This window comes from Eurypyga helias, unplaced genomic scaffold (genome assembly GCF_000690775.1).
Source record: "Eurypyga helias isolate BGI_N326 unplaced genomic scaffold, ASM69077v1 scaffold9332, whole genome shotgun sequence".
NCBI classification, from domain to species: domain Eukaryota; kingdom Metazoa; phylum Chordata; class Aves; order Eurypygiformes; family Eurypygidae; genus Eurypyga; species Eurypyga helias.
This window is the reverse complement of record NW_010236571.1, coordinates 1-17,424: the sequence shown is the minus strand read 5'-3', so window position 1 is coordinate 17,424 and position 17,424 is coordinate 1. Positions and strand designations below refer to the sequence as shown.

The following is a 17,424-nucleotide window of genomic DNA, read 5'->3' as shown; positions in this document are numbered from 1 at the left end:
TGATTTCCCTGAAATGCAATTTTGTCTCAGCAACAATGCAGCTGAACTCTGATAGCTGCTGTGGTGCATTTTGAAGCATGCATCACAGCATGATTGCTCATGTGAAATGCAGCCAACATAACTATTTTGGAACGAGGCAATATTTTTATTTTACTTCTACGTTACTTGGGGCGGGGGGGGGGAACCAAAAACTTAAAAATTGGTGCAAATATATTAATTAAAGAGAATTTATTATCTTTACATGAAGCCATAAAAAATATTGGGGGGATGTACTTTAAATTTTGCATAGTTGCAATTATTGCATGTTTATAGTCTGCAAAGAAAGCACCTATGTAATTTCTGGTTTTAGATACACTTGGAAGAGAATTTTTCACAAAATTCTTTACTGTGAAACTTTCTCAGGAGAAGGGTGGAGAGGGAGAAAGATGCTTATAAATGCAGCCAACTTCTAAGCACCGGATGTAATCCTAAGAAATAATACAAAATAATACCAGGAAGTTCTTGAATGGTTGTCTTCTGAAGAGACATGCTAGACATTAGTCTAGGGGAGCAGCTTCTGCCTGGAATTAGAGTTTTCTCAAAATCTTTAATATTTCCATCAGAAAATGTTTTGCCTTCATAAAATGTAGTAATGGTAGCATCTTAACCCAATTATAGCTAATCCTGCAAGCCATTTCATGGTTGTTTTTAGATTGTTGCATTTTTAAGGTGAATTAATTTCTAATAAAAGGGGTTTTTGAAGGACTTGGTATAATGCATAATGCATTAGAGACACCAGCAGGTAGTATGATGTCTGAACCGTTGGATTTGTTCTTGGATCATCTTTTTCTCACTACTTAAGCTGTTTGTCTCCATTTAACGTTCTCTAAATCTATCTAGAACTCATCATAAATTGATTTTTAATAGTACTTTGTAGACATTAGTGTCATTAGCTGTCAGTACTCTTAAATATTGTTTGTTCAAAGAATGAAACAGGATATTGAAATACATACAAGACAATGCCCTAAAATAAACAATCCTTAAAAAAAAAAAAATTGTTTTGCTCTTTACTTTGCACTCCAGGAATGCATGTCATCAAGAAAATTATGTCAGTAACCTTGTTCTTCTAAGTTACAAGGCACAGAAGTGCTGGAACGTGATGGGATTTTTTTGGTGGGGTTTTTTTTGGGGGTGGGGGGGGTGGGGGGGGGTTAATTGTAATTTAAATATACTGTGTCTTCATTTCTTTCTGTTGTGTTCTCAATTTATCCCACACATGTATTGTGTTATTCCTACTGGTCTCACTGTCTCATATAATTATAAAAAAGCGTGTCCTAAAGTGATTCTGAAGTCCAACATGTTATCTCCATCTTTTTATTTTGCCATTGTAAATCTTGCTTTCTAGCCTACTTCTTTTAATTGGAATGTATTTTAATTTCCACTGAATGACTGGGAGTAAAACGTGCCTTGATACACAGTAACGCTCTGCTGCATCCCATTCACGTGTATAGTTTCTATTTTGCCTTCCAAAACACTTTGCCTTGTTTGGCTTTTTTTCTTCATTGAAAGAGTCTAAATGTTATTGAATGAATTTATATGAAAGAAAGCATGCTTTGGCAGATGTGATTGGTTTTCACAGTGATGTATGAAGTCTGTACCCCTCATAAGTCAAGCTTTTCCTTCAGTTCAAGGTATATGTTCCAAATAATGTAATTTACTAGACCCTTACATGTTGTCTTTTCTAAAGAGATAAGGCTTTGTTAGAGTAGCTTTCCAGTTTGCTTTTAACACTGAAAATATACATAAATAAAATACCCTCTAATTACTATAACTATCAGTTTAATTAGAAATGTTTTAGTGTTGCATAAAGAATGAAATTCACATGTAATGTCTGAATGCATCAAAAATGTATGACCTAGTAAATACAGCACTCATGTAAAACACACATCCAGCATGTTACTGTAACTGGTGTAAGAACCTTGCCAAATGATTAATTCATGAGTACTTTCTGTTATGATCTGTATTATCAAACATTTGCTATCTTCTTTTTCCTTGTTTTTAGGTACCAGCAGACAGGTGTTAGGTGGCTCTGGGAATTGCACTGCCAGCAGGCAGGAGGAATTCTGGGAGATGAGATGGGATTGGGCAAGACCATCCAGATAATTGCCTTCTTGGCAGGTCTGAGCTACAGCAAGATCAGGAGTCGTGGTTCAAATTGCAGGCAAGTGCTCCTCTGCAGACTGTCAGTCTGTGGAGCTCAATTAATATTTCATCAGATGTATTGCTGGTGGAGGAGGGTCCTGTGAATTATTAATGACATTTCAATTACAATATTCCTTTAATTCTTTTAGTGGGGGACATCAAAGGAAAAATTTTACGAGACAATGGAGCTGTAGGGCAGGAAAAATTAAACATGTAACACTTTTAATGAATTCCAGGCATTGATGCTTCATTTTGCAGATGAGCCACACTAGATATTTTGGGTCAATACAGTGTCTAAGGTTAGCTTCCACAAATGGATTGTTTACAAACTCAATTACATTAATATCAATAGTTTACACAATATGGAATTTTAAATTAGATGTAATACCTTTAGTTCCATTTATTAAATTTTACATTAAAATATTTGTTCTGGCAAGCCACCAGGTAAGTGCTTTACAGGAAGTAGCAAGCTGATTTGCAGTGAAAGTTAGTGTTTCTGATCGGCAGGGAATTATGCATGCCAAAAAAATAGTAGTAATGGTAAAAACAGTAAGTTATTCAGAGGAATTTCATCTGCTTATTATTGTTGTTGCTTTTCAAAACTATGTCAGTGAGTGGCCTTTCTTATAGGATCTTTTATGCTCTTTTTTGTTACTGAATAATGCTTCAAAATTCCTACTTCATACGTGAAATTACCATAAAAGATCCTTGTTGGTGTCCTTGGACTTACAAATGACACGTGAATAATATTTGGGTTTTCTAGTTCTGTTGGCCTGTTTACCTGATGTAAATCACTACATGCAATTAAGCAAATATCATAGTACTGCACTAACCAAAAATAATTAACTTTATATAGAGCCATATTTAAATTATGCTCAGCATGTATGTGAATTGTGAAATAGTGCTTTAAAGAGAAAACATTACTGTCTTTTCTCCAGTTGGCTTCTGTTGTAGCCTTTAGATAAAAAAACTCCATGTCCTCCATCACACAGACCAGTTGATTTACTTCAATAGGGCTGTCCGATTTAAGGATGCTACTGTACAGATTATTTTGTGTAGGTATGTTTCCTGGCCCAGTTGGAGGACCAGCGAGTTGATGGAGATCCTTGAGGACCACCACTGGAGTTTGTTATGCAGTTACAGCTTAAGACCTATGATAGTGCAGTGAAACTGCAATAAAACTTTGAGAAGGCCAAAATATAATTGCACACTTAAGTTGCAGTGTTCTTTCTGCATATAAGGTAATGTGTTGCATTTCACTTTTTTGTCACTGAGTCTATTGTGATAGTAATTCCATAGGAGGAAACAAGGTTTAATTTTCTTGTGAAACTTCCTCTGATTTTGCTTGTGTGCTTTGAGACAGAGGGTGTAAACAACTTGATGTTTGCATGGTCAAGTGTTTTCCCCATCTGCACCCCAAACTAGGAAGGCAGTAACACCAGCTAGTTAGCTAGCTTCTACCTGAAAGCCATATAGGTCTGGTAAGCAGGAGACCTTCTGGTCAGTCTGGTTGAGAAGGAGCTATTAAGAGTGGACATAGATGTGCTGTCAGCATGTTTAAATGCCATCCAGCCTAGCTCGTATCTCATCGCTTTGGTTTGTAAATGGAGCTAGCATACTACTGTATGAATCTGGCACTGGGGGCTTTCCCAGCCTCAGCTGGCCGCCTGTACAACAGAGATAATGCTGCCATTCCTGTGCAAAATTGCGAAGATTGTCGCAGGCACTTGAGTATTAAAACAACGGGGTCCCTTTTGTTGATATTCCAAATATTCAGCTTTATTTTCTATCAGTGAAATTTTCTGCGAAAGTATTCATTAAAATAAGGTGAGTAGAAATTTCCTTTTGTAAACTGCTTTCAATTCCAATGTCTTTCTGATTTTGAAGGAGCTTGAAGTAGGAAACTCCTTGTTACATGGTGTGTAACTGTTACAAAAATTAAAATTCTGTCTCACTTTTAACAGTTACTGAGCCATACAGCTGGGGGAGGCCAAATGTCATGTTGAGGTTATCAGTAGAAGTGTTACAGCTACGGTGGTTACAAGGGGAGCAAGATGTATAAAGGGGGAAAGGTCTTTCATTAGACCCGCTCAGATAGTTGAAACAAGCACCGGCTTTCAGACCAATGGTCCCTTCACAAGAAAAAAACAAAGCACCAGCAAACTTCAAGTAACCCATCGCTAACCTGAATCAGGGTTCAAATCTGTTGCTGAAACCTGTTGAAGGGCTTGGGCATCCACGAGTTTGCTTCTTTCCAAATATGTTATTTTGTTTAACAAAGATGTTGCCTTTCTCTACAGACTTTGCTGCATTTATTTGAGAGATCATATGAGAAACTGCCGTAAATTTTGTACACTCATTATATACTCATCTGTGCTCTTCAAGATACTGAGATTTAATCATATACATAAAACATAAAGGCTCAATCTCTACTATGAGTGGCAGAGAGATTAATGCTTACATAAATAAAAATCCATTGCCCTAGAAAATTTGTGTTGCTATTGCTGCCCTGTTCTTTTATTTTCACTATGATTTAGTTGTCATTTGAGTTTCATTTTGAAGGCATGATTTGCCAGTGCTTGGCAATAGAGTTGGCTTATTGCAACATGTTTTCCTCTGTTAATTTTTTGAGTGCTTAAAGATTATAAATATACTATGATGATAGCTTCCTTTTTCTTGGTAGTAAGTTGCAAGAATAGGTCTTATTTGCCATTCTGATCACATCCATAAGACTAACAAAGGATACTTGCTGTGAATTTGGGTTTTATAAACCAGAAGCAACAGAGGAAGAGAGAGATTTGGCTATATTGATCATAATTATATTGACCACGAGCTATTAGTACAATGCAGCTGTAAAAAGGGGACAGAATACATTATGGCAATATATCTGGGGGAGGAACAGGGCAGTATTAGTATCCTGGTACAAGGCACCAGTAAGACTTCAGTTTGGAATGTTGTTAGTGTCACCGTTGTTCAAGGAAGACAAATATAAATTGGATGGGCAACAGAGCAAATCTGTTGGAGTGAGTAGGAGATCGAAGGCTGACTCCTAAGTGTAGCAGGTAGAAGTGCATGGTTTGTTTCTGAAACAGCACAGACTGGAAGAAGTTAGATGACTCTGTATATAAATAAATAAAAGCTCTCAAGAGAAGAATAAAATGTTGGCTAGTGGAAAGTGGTTAGAGCCAGACTAGACACAGAAGAGGTTTTACACAAGTGAGTGGAGGGGGGAGTGGATTTTCTGAAAATTGATCAAAGCAAGTGTGAACTCTTTCTGTAAGCTAAGGGAAGGGGGAATCTCCGATAAACCAAACATGTGAGCTTGTTTGAGACAGATCAGGGGAATAAACAGAGGTATTTTGTTACTACCCATGAAAAACGAGAAGCTAATATGTTCTGGGAAAGTTGACTTTTTTGCTATATTCTTAGGAGCAGGTGGCTTTTTGATATAGATATTTTTAACAGTGGTTATTTGGATTCATAGCATAGTTGAAGCTATTTATTTTTTACATCTCAAACTTTTGTCTTCCTCGTGGATTGCTGGGAGTTGTTTAATTAGACTTTGTAAGGTTGTTACATAACATTTCTTCATAAAGGAAGAGATAAGCAACATCCAAGTTGGCATTCTGAATATGTACGAGCTTTTAACAATATTATTTCTTAATGTCAGCTGTTTCTGAAGACATTAACTTTTTGTTTTTAAAGCAGGGTATTGCTGGTGGCTGGGAAGTCCTTCTTTATTGCCATATACATGTGATCTTGAATGTAGACTGTGATCTTTTGAATTATTTGCTTATTACCAGTTGAATAGTAGTACATAGTTGGCCAGACACAGATCACTGGGATAACTGTAGCTATTGCCTTTGTTTGCGAAGTAGTTTGTTGGTTTGGTTTTGGTTTTTAAAAAAAGCAAATATATTTGAAAAATAACTGCTAGTAACCACTACTTGGTATATTTCCTATGTGATGGTTGGTATTTGTTTGTGGTGGTAATATTTCTTGTTTGGCTGTTGTGCGCGAGATTTTTCTCTTAACTTCCAGGGTAGCTCTGAACTTAACATACAGAAAGACTTTGTCCTCAGTAATACTGAGAAACAGTCAAATGATCCTGGATAAGAAACTTATGAGACAGTTTAAGCCCAGCTCAGACCTCAACTTCCGTGGATCATGTATTCTGCTGCTTTAGAGACCATGTCTTATCTGTAAATTATGGTGATAATGGTACCTTACACTACCAACATGAACCACAACACCTGTGTGTAAGTTGATTTGTGAGACTCTAGCTACACATTCTTTGTAACAGAAGTCATAAAATAGTTGTTTGTAAATTATTTCTTTTCTCTTACAGAAACAGCAGTCGCCCAGTCTGATTTGTATTACCACAGGAGGAAGTTCCCTTATGCCTTATTGTTTGGAGCTTTTCTATTTCTGTGTTTGTCTTGATAGATGCATCATTAACTGTTCAGTGGATAGGTTTTTATAGCAGTATCCCTTTCATCTTCCTTTAAAAAACAGACTCCCAAAAAAAACAAGTGCCAATTAATTTTCATAGTGTTCATATTCCACTTGAACTATGAAGTGTGTCATTTTGATATATGTGTATCTTAAGGAGCCACCCAAACGATTCTATGATTCTATTTATTTCATGTTAAAGTTTTATGGTTTGTATTTTTTTTCTTGAATATTTTAGGTACCAGGGATTGGGTCCAACAGTGATTGTTTGTCCAGCTACTGTGATGCATCAGTGGGTAAAAGAATTCCACACCTGGTGGCCTCCATTTAGAGTTGCCATTCTCCATGAAACTGGTTCTTATACTGACAAGAAGGTAACGGTTGACATCCATGTTGGAATGCCAGAGGCTTCTATTTTTTTTTTAACTTTTCCTTTTTTTTTTTTGGTAACAAAAATATATATCCCCTGTTCCTGAATGTTTCTGTGCAAGCTTGTGCTCTTTCTCTGATTTTTTTTTTTAAAGAACAAGTTCACTGTCGTGTATAGTTTTCTTAAGAAATTGGACAAAAAGGGAATTACATGGAGCACATTTATATTATGATGGACTAGAGTTGCTTGAACAAATTAAACATAGTAACAGGTTTTTTTTGCTTGAGCTTTGCTTGTACTGTAGTCCATGCTAGAAGTTCATGACCAGTCTGCTTGTACACCAGATAAATGCTTCAGGTACTGGTGAATTCTTCCCTCACACTTTCATGCATCAGTATGCCATTGATGTAATAATACAATTTGCTTGCCAATGCAATTTCTTTTCAGTTGGTCAGTATGTCAGTGCATATCACCTAGTCTGATTTTCCTTAATGACACTGTTACTTTGTTGGCTTTCTGTTTTTCAAGCAATGCCTTTTCTGTCTTTTAATTTTCTTGGCCAGTCTCTTATATGCATGTTCTTAATCCATTTCTTAAGTTGACAAGCCTCACTTGTGTCTAGTTTCAATCCTTGATACTGTGTAGGAACAAAACAAGGAAAACTTAGGGTTTTGGTTTTTTTTTTTGTTGTCCCTTGGCCTCATATTTCAGATGCTTAAATGGATTTTCAGGGTTCAGCAAAGCATTTTTAAATTTCCTTTTAAATATTTATTGACTTTCTTGTAATAACATTAAAATGATATGGTGCTTAATTGCACTTGATTAAACGTATTCTGAGGTAATTGATGCAGTTACAGTACATGGCAAAAAAGGAATAGCACACTCTAATGTGCTAATAGCTTCCTGTTGTTCAATTAACTTGGTATGTTTTCAAGCCCTAAATGTCTGTTGACCTCAATAACATGCTCACATGTCTTCCTAAATTAAATTGTATGTGCTTATTTTGGGGTATTTGTTAATCAATGCACTTGACAGACTGGCTCAAATTTTTCCAATTGCAGGAATAGTCAGGCATTCAGGACTTCACCTTTCTGTTGTTCTCCCACAAATGCCTACTCAACAATGTAAAATTAAGGAATTTGCATACCATATGATGACTGTCGATAGGCTCAGTTCTCTAATTCCGCCCTAACGCCTCATCTACTGAGAGCTGCAACAGTATGCTTTAAACAAGTGTCAGGGTTGATGTGGTCTTCACCTCATGGACTTCTTTTTTCCTAGATATCTCTTAATCAGAGAAGAGCAAGCTTATGACTACATTAAAGTGTGTTTTTTTTTTAAAAAAAACCACCACCCCAAAACTTTCCTATTCCAGTTGTCTTTACACCTGCAAGAAAAGTTTACTACTAATTTATTAGCATAAGTAACAGTTGTACACTGAAAATATATCACATGAAATACATGCCAGGTGATACTGCTGCCTAGAATTTCTTTTCAGTATGTGTTCTTTCTATGAACATGTTAGTGCTCATCTGATCTCATGACAATTCCATCTTCTGATAACCTGTGGCATTACAGGAGACTGCTTTTGCATATGTAAACTGTATGATACTAATCCAAGGACCATTCTGCCCTTATGCTCTGGCATAAGGCATGAACTTAAATGAGTTTAAGAAATAAATAAGAAAAATGTGGTTAGGATGTGTAAGAATATATATTTGTTCTTTGATTGAGATGAATTTTACATGCCTAAAAGCCAAGTTGCTGTGCACCTGTGGTCTCAATGTTGCACTGACCTGTTTGGAATTAAAATGACAACTCCAGGACTAACCTGCTGTTCTGTTAGTATGTCATGGCTTATCACAAAGTAAATGACAAGAGTTTTGTGCCGGACAGCTAACATGCAAAGAGACAGGATTGGGGAACAGAACATTGTCAGCTTTGGAGTGAGAAGAAAGGTCACTTCAGCCTCTGGGCTAACACAGAAAGGTTTGGGCTGGTGGAAGAACATAATTGTAGCCCAGATTAACTAGACATGAGACAGTGGAGATGTTAATGGATTTTGGGGGATGTATTACCTTGTAGTAGTTGGCCAGTGGGTTGTTTGTAGCAAAACACAGTGTTGCAGCTTGTTTTGTACAGGCCTGTGAAAGAGGGACAAATGATTTCTGAGGAACAGAGGAAGATTGATTAATCTTAAAACTAATGAAAGAGAATTTTGGAGGAAAAGAGTTAAGCAGTGGGATGTGTCCCATAAGATAAAACGGTATTGCTTAGCAGAAGTTGACAACGGTTGGAGTTTCATTTGATAGAACTTCAGCTGATCTGTCTCCCAGTTCTTTAGACTTGCCCACAGAAGTATTGCTTGACAGAGAAGAGTGGGGAAGACATGTCTTCTGATTGTTTGGTCATAAATTGAAACTGGGCAATACCTTGCCTATCTTTTTGATTCATGACCCCCTAGTGTTTCAGAAGGACTTCCGGGAAGTGTGGTAAGTGAAAGGCTCGCCAATGGCTTACCTTGGCTTATCCTCTCTTCCCAGTCCGTTTTAGTTTTCCTTGCAAACAACTTCAGGATTTTCTGCTGTGATAGTGTGAAACAACAGCCTGAACTGTGAGCACCAGATTGGCTACAAATCTGGTCAGCCTGTTTCACATAAATCATTGAGGCGTTCTGCTTAGGTATCTCTGCTGTTATAGTATTTGTGTAGGTTTTCAGCATATGTGATGTTTCAGAAGAGACACTGCTTCATTCCTTTGCCAAAATAACAATGGTAGACAGTTTTGGCAGTAAGGGAGAGAAGTGTGAAGTTCCAGTTTCACCCCTTGAATTACGACTAATCGTTTAAAGGACTTCAGCTATCCACAAGAGAAGGCAGGTTTGTATTTTTGATGGTGGAAGGAAGGCACAAAAGCAAGTTGGATAAGTTTCCAATACTTTAAAGCTAGTTTAAGGCATTTGGATTAAATGCAAAATTTGCTTCTTTATTATTATTATTTATGATCACAGAAGATCATTTGGTTCTTCTCTGATGATAAATGTGCTTAAGTTGGGAGTGGCAGGAAGAACCAGTTTTAAGTAGTAGTCTTCCACTGTGAAGTCTAGCTTTCAGTTTGAACAAGGTACAGCATTTGTGGCTATGTCCTGTGGTGCTGTCTTACACTATTAACCTCCTACTGTGGCTTACACTTAAATCTGATGTAGCTTAAAGTGACTTGTAAATATCAAGTACTCTGAGACCTCTAAGGATGAGGGGAAAATAAAGAAGTAAATCTAATGTAGTGTGTCATACATACTGTTTTATTTATGGTATAGAACAGAAGGTAAGAGGAGGAAAGCTCTGTTAAGTGTAGAAACAGCCTTCTGTACAAAGAGCTTGTCTTGTTTCAAAACTTCTGATGACTCATTTCATTTGTAAATCATAAAATGTAAAAGGCAACCTGAACTTTGGTTATCTTGGTTTAACATATGGAAGGAGGCTATATTTATTTTTTCAGGAAGATCAAGGCTGAACTTTCAATTTCTTGATCTTTAGAACAGGTACCACTGAGCTTAACAATTCTTTCTGGTGGTAATCACATACCATCTGTAACTTTACATTATCTGGTCAAATACTGGGACACAATGCAGCCCTCAAAAGCAATTGTCCGTTCATGATGCTTGTACCTATGGAACCATCTGTTTGAAGGTGACTTTGCACAAGGAAAATTTTAGACCTTCTGCCCTCACAGTAGAGGGCGCAATCTGTGTGTAAAGAAAATACAATGCAGAGGTTGCAGTTATTGACAGCATATGGAACTTTTATTTTAGCCAAAGTCTCTATTTCTGAGTTAAGGACCAAACACAGGTAAACTTAGTATCATGCCACAAGAAGTAGCTTTCTTGTTAAATATGTAGTAAGGGCTTTAGCTCTTTTTATTGCAACTTTTACATTATTAAACATTGTAATGTGTTCTTTTGAAGCCTCTTCGTGGTACCATTTAGATTGTTTTGTTGGGGGAAGGGAAATAATAAAGAGGTTTTATAGGTTGAATTTATGGATCTCTGGGCTTAATGGTTGGTTATGAGATAGTGATAAGCCTGCTGAAGAATGCATTTTTGATTCTCAAGTGATATATGGTTGTGTGACTAGATATTATCTCCGTAAGTTCACAGTTGCCTTAAAGGTACCGGAGTGCTTAGAGAAATTTGTAGTTATCAGTAGTGTAGTTCCTTAAGTTCAGTCTTAACATACACGTTTCTGTTTAAGAAAATTACCTTTTGAATACGCAGTATTATAGAAGAGTTCGGGTCCTCTTAAATAGTTTTTAAAAGACTATGCTAAAAAAGATAGAACTTATTTCTGTAAGCATCAGTAAAAAAATTGTTCTTTTTTTGTGACTTCAGAAACAAACTAATAGCTACAGCGAGGTACCAACAGGAAAAAAACATTTGCTTAGGGGCGTGTCCTTGGAATAAATCATAAACATTTTAGCCTGAGGAAATAGTGCTTGCCAAAAATCTTCCAATCTTTGTACACTGCGTGTGTCCCAGTGAAGACAAGGTGGCACAATCAATTTATCACCCTAAGTTAGGAGAAAATACTGTCCTTGAATTGTAAAGGAAATTGTAAAAAGAAATAACTTGCTGAACAGAACTACAAGATCAGAATTACTCAATCTACTCACATGTTCCTCTATTCATTAGCATCTTTTAAAGGCCAGAGTTCAGAATTTCAGAGCTAGATAACTGCTATGTAATCTTTTGGTATTAGTAGCATTTGTTTCACTTAAGCTGGTTGGTTTTTTTGTTTTGATGGGTTTTTTTGTTTGGTTTGTTTGTTTGTTGTTTTAAGTTTAACATTGCACAACCTGAAATATTCCATTGAAGCATATTTCCGGGGAGGGGAGGGTGGATGAAATTAACATCTCTGAATCTAACCAAAAAGGAATTGTGAATTAAGGAGACATGATAAAATAGCATAAACTCTGAAATGCCACAACCTCAAAACAATGTGTATCTAAAATAAAATCTGTTACCATATTTTAAAATATTTTAAATTATGGCAAGAGCTGCAGTGAAAGCAGAGGCAACCTCTGAGAAAGTACCCAGTGTGGTAAAATGAGAGTTAATAAGTGTTGTAGTGTGAGTTGATAAAATTGTGTTGTTGTATTTCTTCATTGTCAGCACAAATCCTTGTTTATTAAAAATTTAGCTTGAAGGAAACTTTAATTAATTACAGGTTCAGTAAATCCTGACTAGGATTCTGCTGTGGTGTGTTTACAGTGAATGGCCTTCATGTGCCTGTGTTTCACTTCTGTTCTCCCTGCTACCTGACAACGTGATTTATGGCTGTTGTTTTCTACTAGTCCACTGTTTGCCCTCTAGGAGGGATTGGTCTCTTGAGCCTCCATAATAACAGCAGCACTTTCACAAAACATCTTTTAATGACAACAGTGTAGCATTCTGTAAGTCAGGCTAATTGCAGACATACCCTATTAATTGCAAAAACTAGGAGAGGTTACATATTTTACAAGCTTTTAATTTGAAATCGCCCGAGATGATTTGTCTTAAGTGTTTGGGTAGAGATGTCTACAATATTCTATGATAGGCCATTGCTGAGACTCTGGGACACGGTTGCAGACTATGGACAGCGTACCAGGTAGAATTAAGCTTTGGATGTCCACACCTGCCTAGAAACCCTACTCTGTCCATCGTACAAGTTGTTCTAAAGATTGCATATTCTTTTGAGAATCATGTCAACATTAAATAATGTGTCATGGTTTTATCAGGAGGTGATAATCAGAAAGTAGAAATTCTTGAACAGTTGAATGCAGAATTGCTTTTTGAATCTTGGGTTATGTCTTTGAGAAAAAAGTTTTACCATAAGAGATCATGTACTTTTAACACCATCTGGGTTTTTGAGATGGACTTGGTTTGTGGTTTGTTTTTTGTTTTTTGGTTTTTTTTTTTTTTTTTCTCAAAGGCACTTCTAGTAATAAAGGTTTTGTCTTCAGCAAATTCTGTGGTGGTTCTACTTTTTTTTTATTTTACACTGGGTATGGTTGTTTCACCCAGAGTCACTTCCGAGTCCATCATCTTCTGTTTAAGTCTTCTGTACTTATATATAAGGATATGTAAGTAATTGCAAGATAATTGCAAGAGGATAACTGTAAGAAAGATGAGTCTTGAATACTCTGAATGCTGTGGAAGGTGATACAGACTGTCCCTGCCTTACATAATTTACAGGTATAAAGGCTAGTAAAAACTTAGGGAGAAGATATAGCTCACAAGAGAAACATGAAATTTGAAGATTACTGACAAATATATTGGTGCTATTAATGAGAAAGATTGGACAAAATTTAGGATTAACCAAATAGATTTTTGTGATTGTTTTTTGTTTTTTATTTTTTCACTTGTCTAATTTTCCTCTAACATTCTCGATCTTGCATGCAGTACACAAAGCTGGGTTTGTGAGGTCACTATTGGAGAAATCGAAGAAACCAGTTATTTTAGTCAAATTTAATGTTTGGTTTTTTCAGACATTGCCTAAAAAAACCCAAACAAACCACACTGTTTCCTACTGACCAGGCTTCTGATGAGTTATACCACAGTATTCAAGTGCTTCATTCTCTTACAGATGAGCTAAGAATTATATAATCAGTCTTGCCTTTACTTATTTTCTCTGCAAAGTAAATTATATAGCTGATTTTCAAAACTTGTGTGCATACTCTGAACAGCAAACCTGTAGTTGAGTAGGCCTGAGCTTTCTGTCTCACTGTTACTGACAATGTGCACCTCTTGCTTTTAGGCAAAACTAATTCATGAAATTGCTTCATGCCATGGAATTTTAATTACGTCTTATTCATACATTCGACTGATGCAGGATAACATCCACAGCTATAACTGGCATTATGTGATTCTGGATGAGGGTCACAAAATCCGAAATCCAAATGCTGCAGTGACACTTGCATGCAAGCAGGTACTTTATAAAAAAAAAAAAAAAAAAAATATTTGAAGGGGATTGGGGGGGGACGTTCCAAAATCTAGGCGCCTGTATTACTTTGTGATAAAAAGACACATTTGATGCTTAATCATGGAGTCACAGAGTGGAAGGGGTTGGAAGGGACCTCTAGAGATCATCTAGTGCAACCCCCAGAGCAGGATCCCCTAGAGTAGATCACACAGGAACAAGTCCAGGGGACTTTTGAAAGTCTCCAGGGAAGGAGACTCCACCACCTCTCCTGGCAGCCTGTTCCAGGGCTCTGTCACCCTCACAGTGAAGAAGGGTTTCCTCATGTTCAGGCTGAACCTTCTGTTTTCCAGTTTATGGCCATTGCCCCTAGTCCTGTCACTGGACACCACTGAGAAGAATAAAGAATCAAAGCATAAATCACAATGACTAATTTGAATATTTAATTTGCATCACATTTTTAATGAGTTTACATCACTACATTTACAGAGGTATGGTAAAGATAAAAAAATCAGAAATTGTGTAGTAATTTACCATTAGGGATAAATGTCAGATTTCTGATGTTCATTTTCTGCTAACAGTTTATGGAAGATACATTGCATACAAGCTATTTATTTCAGGAATATTAGGCCACATATTTTAAAACTAATTCATTGGTGGTGAAACAGAATAATTTTTGAGACAGGAGGCAGGCTGTACCATGGACTATGAAAATAACTTTATTTTGGTTTTGTGGGTTTTATTAATAGTTCCGCACACCCCATCGAATCATCTTGTCTGGCTCCCCTATGCAAAATAACCTGAAGGAGCTCTGGTCCCTCTTCGACTTTATATTCCCAGGAAAATTGGGAACACTGCCTGTGTTCATGGAGCAATTTTCTGTCCCAATAACCATGGGAGGATATTGCAATGCCTCTGCTGTCCAGGTAAATGCATCAACAAAATCACTTGGCTTGAAGGAAGTTGTTCCGTTGTTTCAAAACTGACTTTTATGTGTACCTCATGCTGTGTGTTCTAGACACTAAGGCAAAAAAGAGCTGCACATGTGCTTTTACTGTTGTGTATGTGGAAAGAGCTGTTCACTGAATGAAACCATTTCATTTATACAGGATTATAGCTTATACACAAAGTTTTCTTGTCAAAAGCCCTGAAGTTTAAATCATTAGAAGTATTTTTGGTATAAAGTAAAACAGAAGCAAGTTGGGGTGGAAGGTGACTGATGTCATATTTTGATATATTTAAATAGAACTTTCCCATTTGATAACAAGCTTTGGCAAATTATCCAACACAGAAATCCTTAAATCCAAATTGAAAACTGTTTTCATTTTTAAAAAGCTAAAATAAGTATTGGAAGTCTGAAAGTAGATAAACTATTTAATTTTGAAAGCAAAACTTATTTGAAATATTATTTTCAATGAGTGTGTCTACTAATCTTTGTAGTTGTGGTTGTCAGTATTTGACATCTTAAAACTTTTTCAATATAGTGGATAGATAAATTGTCTGCATAATAATCTGTGGATTAAGTTTTGTATAAAGGCTAATAAAACGTGTATCCTTTTAAATATTCTTTGTAATGTTTTGTGCAGATACATTTCTAAAGTTTTATTTTCTTTTTAAGTCTAAGTACTTCCATTGTCTAAAGCTTAGTAATTTACTAAATTGGACGGCCAATTTGTTTTTTACATATTAATAATTTATTATATTCTTTGTCTTGCTTTAAGAGAAATGAAGGTATTTTTAGCCATTATGTACGGGTAATACCCATCTCACACATCCATTACCCATTATAGAACCATATGCTCCATTTAAGGCCAGAGTGACCTTTCATTTCTGTGATCATGGGGATTTTCTTGTACCGATTTTTTTTAATAGTCTCAAGCGGTCACTAATCTTCACTTACTGCCTAGTAACCACCATTGCTGCAGGCTTCTTTTTGATCTTCAGTATATGTGTTAGAAGTTTTTCTAGTGGTTTTTTGGTTCTGTGCAAGGTTATATGCGCTTCCTAGATCAGTTTCTAAAATAAATCTCTCGTATCTGGTCTCTCTTAAATTCCACTAAATTAGGAAAGATACGTTAGTGGTATCTGAGGAAGATTTATTCATTCAGTGTTACTGTTGCTGACATAATTTTGATTGCAATTCATGTTGTGTTGAATATGTAACTGTAGGTCCACATACATCATACACTGTCTCATTTTATTAGGATTTTTTCTATTACTACTTACAGAATTTTGCTTGTTGCTAAAATTAATAGCAAGAACCAAAATATAACTTTTGCTTTTTATTCCTTCTTCAGGTAAAAACAGCATACAAATGCGCCTGTGTGCTACGGGACACCATAAATCCCTACTTGCTCCGAAGAATGAAGGCTGACGTAAAAATGAACCTTTCACTTCCTGATAAAAATGAGCAGGTATGCTTATCTTTACTAATAGTTCTGACCCCTCTCCCTCCCCAGAATCCAATCTTTCACGTACGTTTGGATGTAATTTGTGCTAATAGCAGATGAAATGCTGTTTTAACTAAAGGTAAGTTGTAGAGCTTTCAACTTGCTTATTCTTTTCACCTGTTTTCTGATTATTAAATGGTGATAGTCTTGCAGGGTCTGTACAAGTACACTCTCATCTGAAAAACAAAGGACATATGCAGTGCAGTCAGGTCTTCTTGATACTGTCTGCCGATGTCACAGATGCATACCAGTGAGTTGTCTGTGGGGTGTTTCCTATGGTGCATGTCTTGGACACTTTAACACTGTTTCCGGCTGTAAAATGGTTAATTTGAGCAGCAAATAGTAGAAGTATACTTTTGGTGGCAGTTGTTCATGCTGCAAGCTAGCTGGGCCTGTACTTTCTAATAAATTTCCAAAATATGAGCCTTTTGATCTAAAACTTGTTTGCACTATGAAGAGGTGGGATATTTTTCAGGAAACATTTTGATTCAAAGTAGGAAAGGTTGAAAGGACTATTTAAGCAACTGAAATTCCTAGTAGTAGTCGCTTATAGTAATTTTTAGGTTCTTCTGCCACTCAGGTTTCAGTGTTTCAGGTTTTCTTGTCCTCTCCTCACTCCCTTCCTTCCTGTCTCTTCCCTCTAAAAGAGATGTAGACATGCTAGTCTCTGTAAGACAGTGCTGAAAGGTACATAATAAGTGAGTAGGCCACACTCAATTTCTGCTGTGCAGTCTAATGATTTTTTAAATCAAATTTTTTAATTTCTATATACTTTAAAGAGTCTGGGCTGTTTAAATAAAGCGATCATAAACAGATTAAACAAATCTGATTTTTGTTCTTGTCAGTCACAGGGTACTACATAAGTTGGACTTAGCATAATGTTGGATGCCTTGCAGGATGTGAGGAAGTGATTTTTGTTCCATTTTAGCCTATCAGACCATCTGAAAAATCATTATAAGCTCACACTGAAAGGCTAATGACAAAACAGATTACGTGTGTGTGCTGGGTTCAGCCAGGA

At 36.4% G+C, this 17,424-nt stretch overlaps 1 protein-coding gene across 1 annotated transcript in view; it reads left to right on the top strand.

The window, feature by feature from the left end:
• The window catches only part of LOC104506241 (DNA excision repair protein ERCC-6-like), a gene marked incomplete at its 3' end in the record, with an annotated part of 34,504 nt that extends 18,134 nt beyond the window's left edge, over positions 1 to 16,370 (top strand). Inside the window, exons 6-10 of the mRNA XM_010147131.1 lie at positions 2,042 to 2,200; positions 6,872 to 7,007; positions 13,795 to 13,965; positions 14,706 to 14,882; positions 16,254 to 16,370. Of these exons, the coding sequence (XP_010145433.1) occupies positions 2,042 to 2,200; positions 6,872 to 7,007; positions 13,795 to 13,965; positions 14,706 to 14,882; positions 16,254 to 16,370 (760 nt within the window). The remainder of the gene's footprint in view (positions 1 to 2,041; positions 2,201 to 6,871; positions 7,008 to 13,794; positions 13,966 to 14,705; positions 14,883 to 16,253) is intronic.
• Positions 16,371 to 17,424: the final 1,054 nt, after the last annotated feature.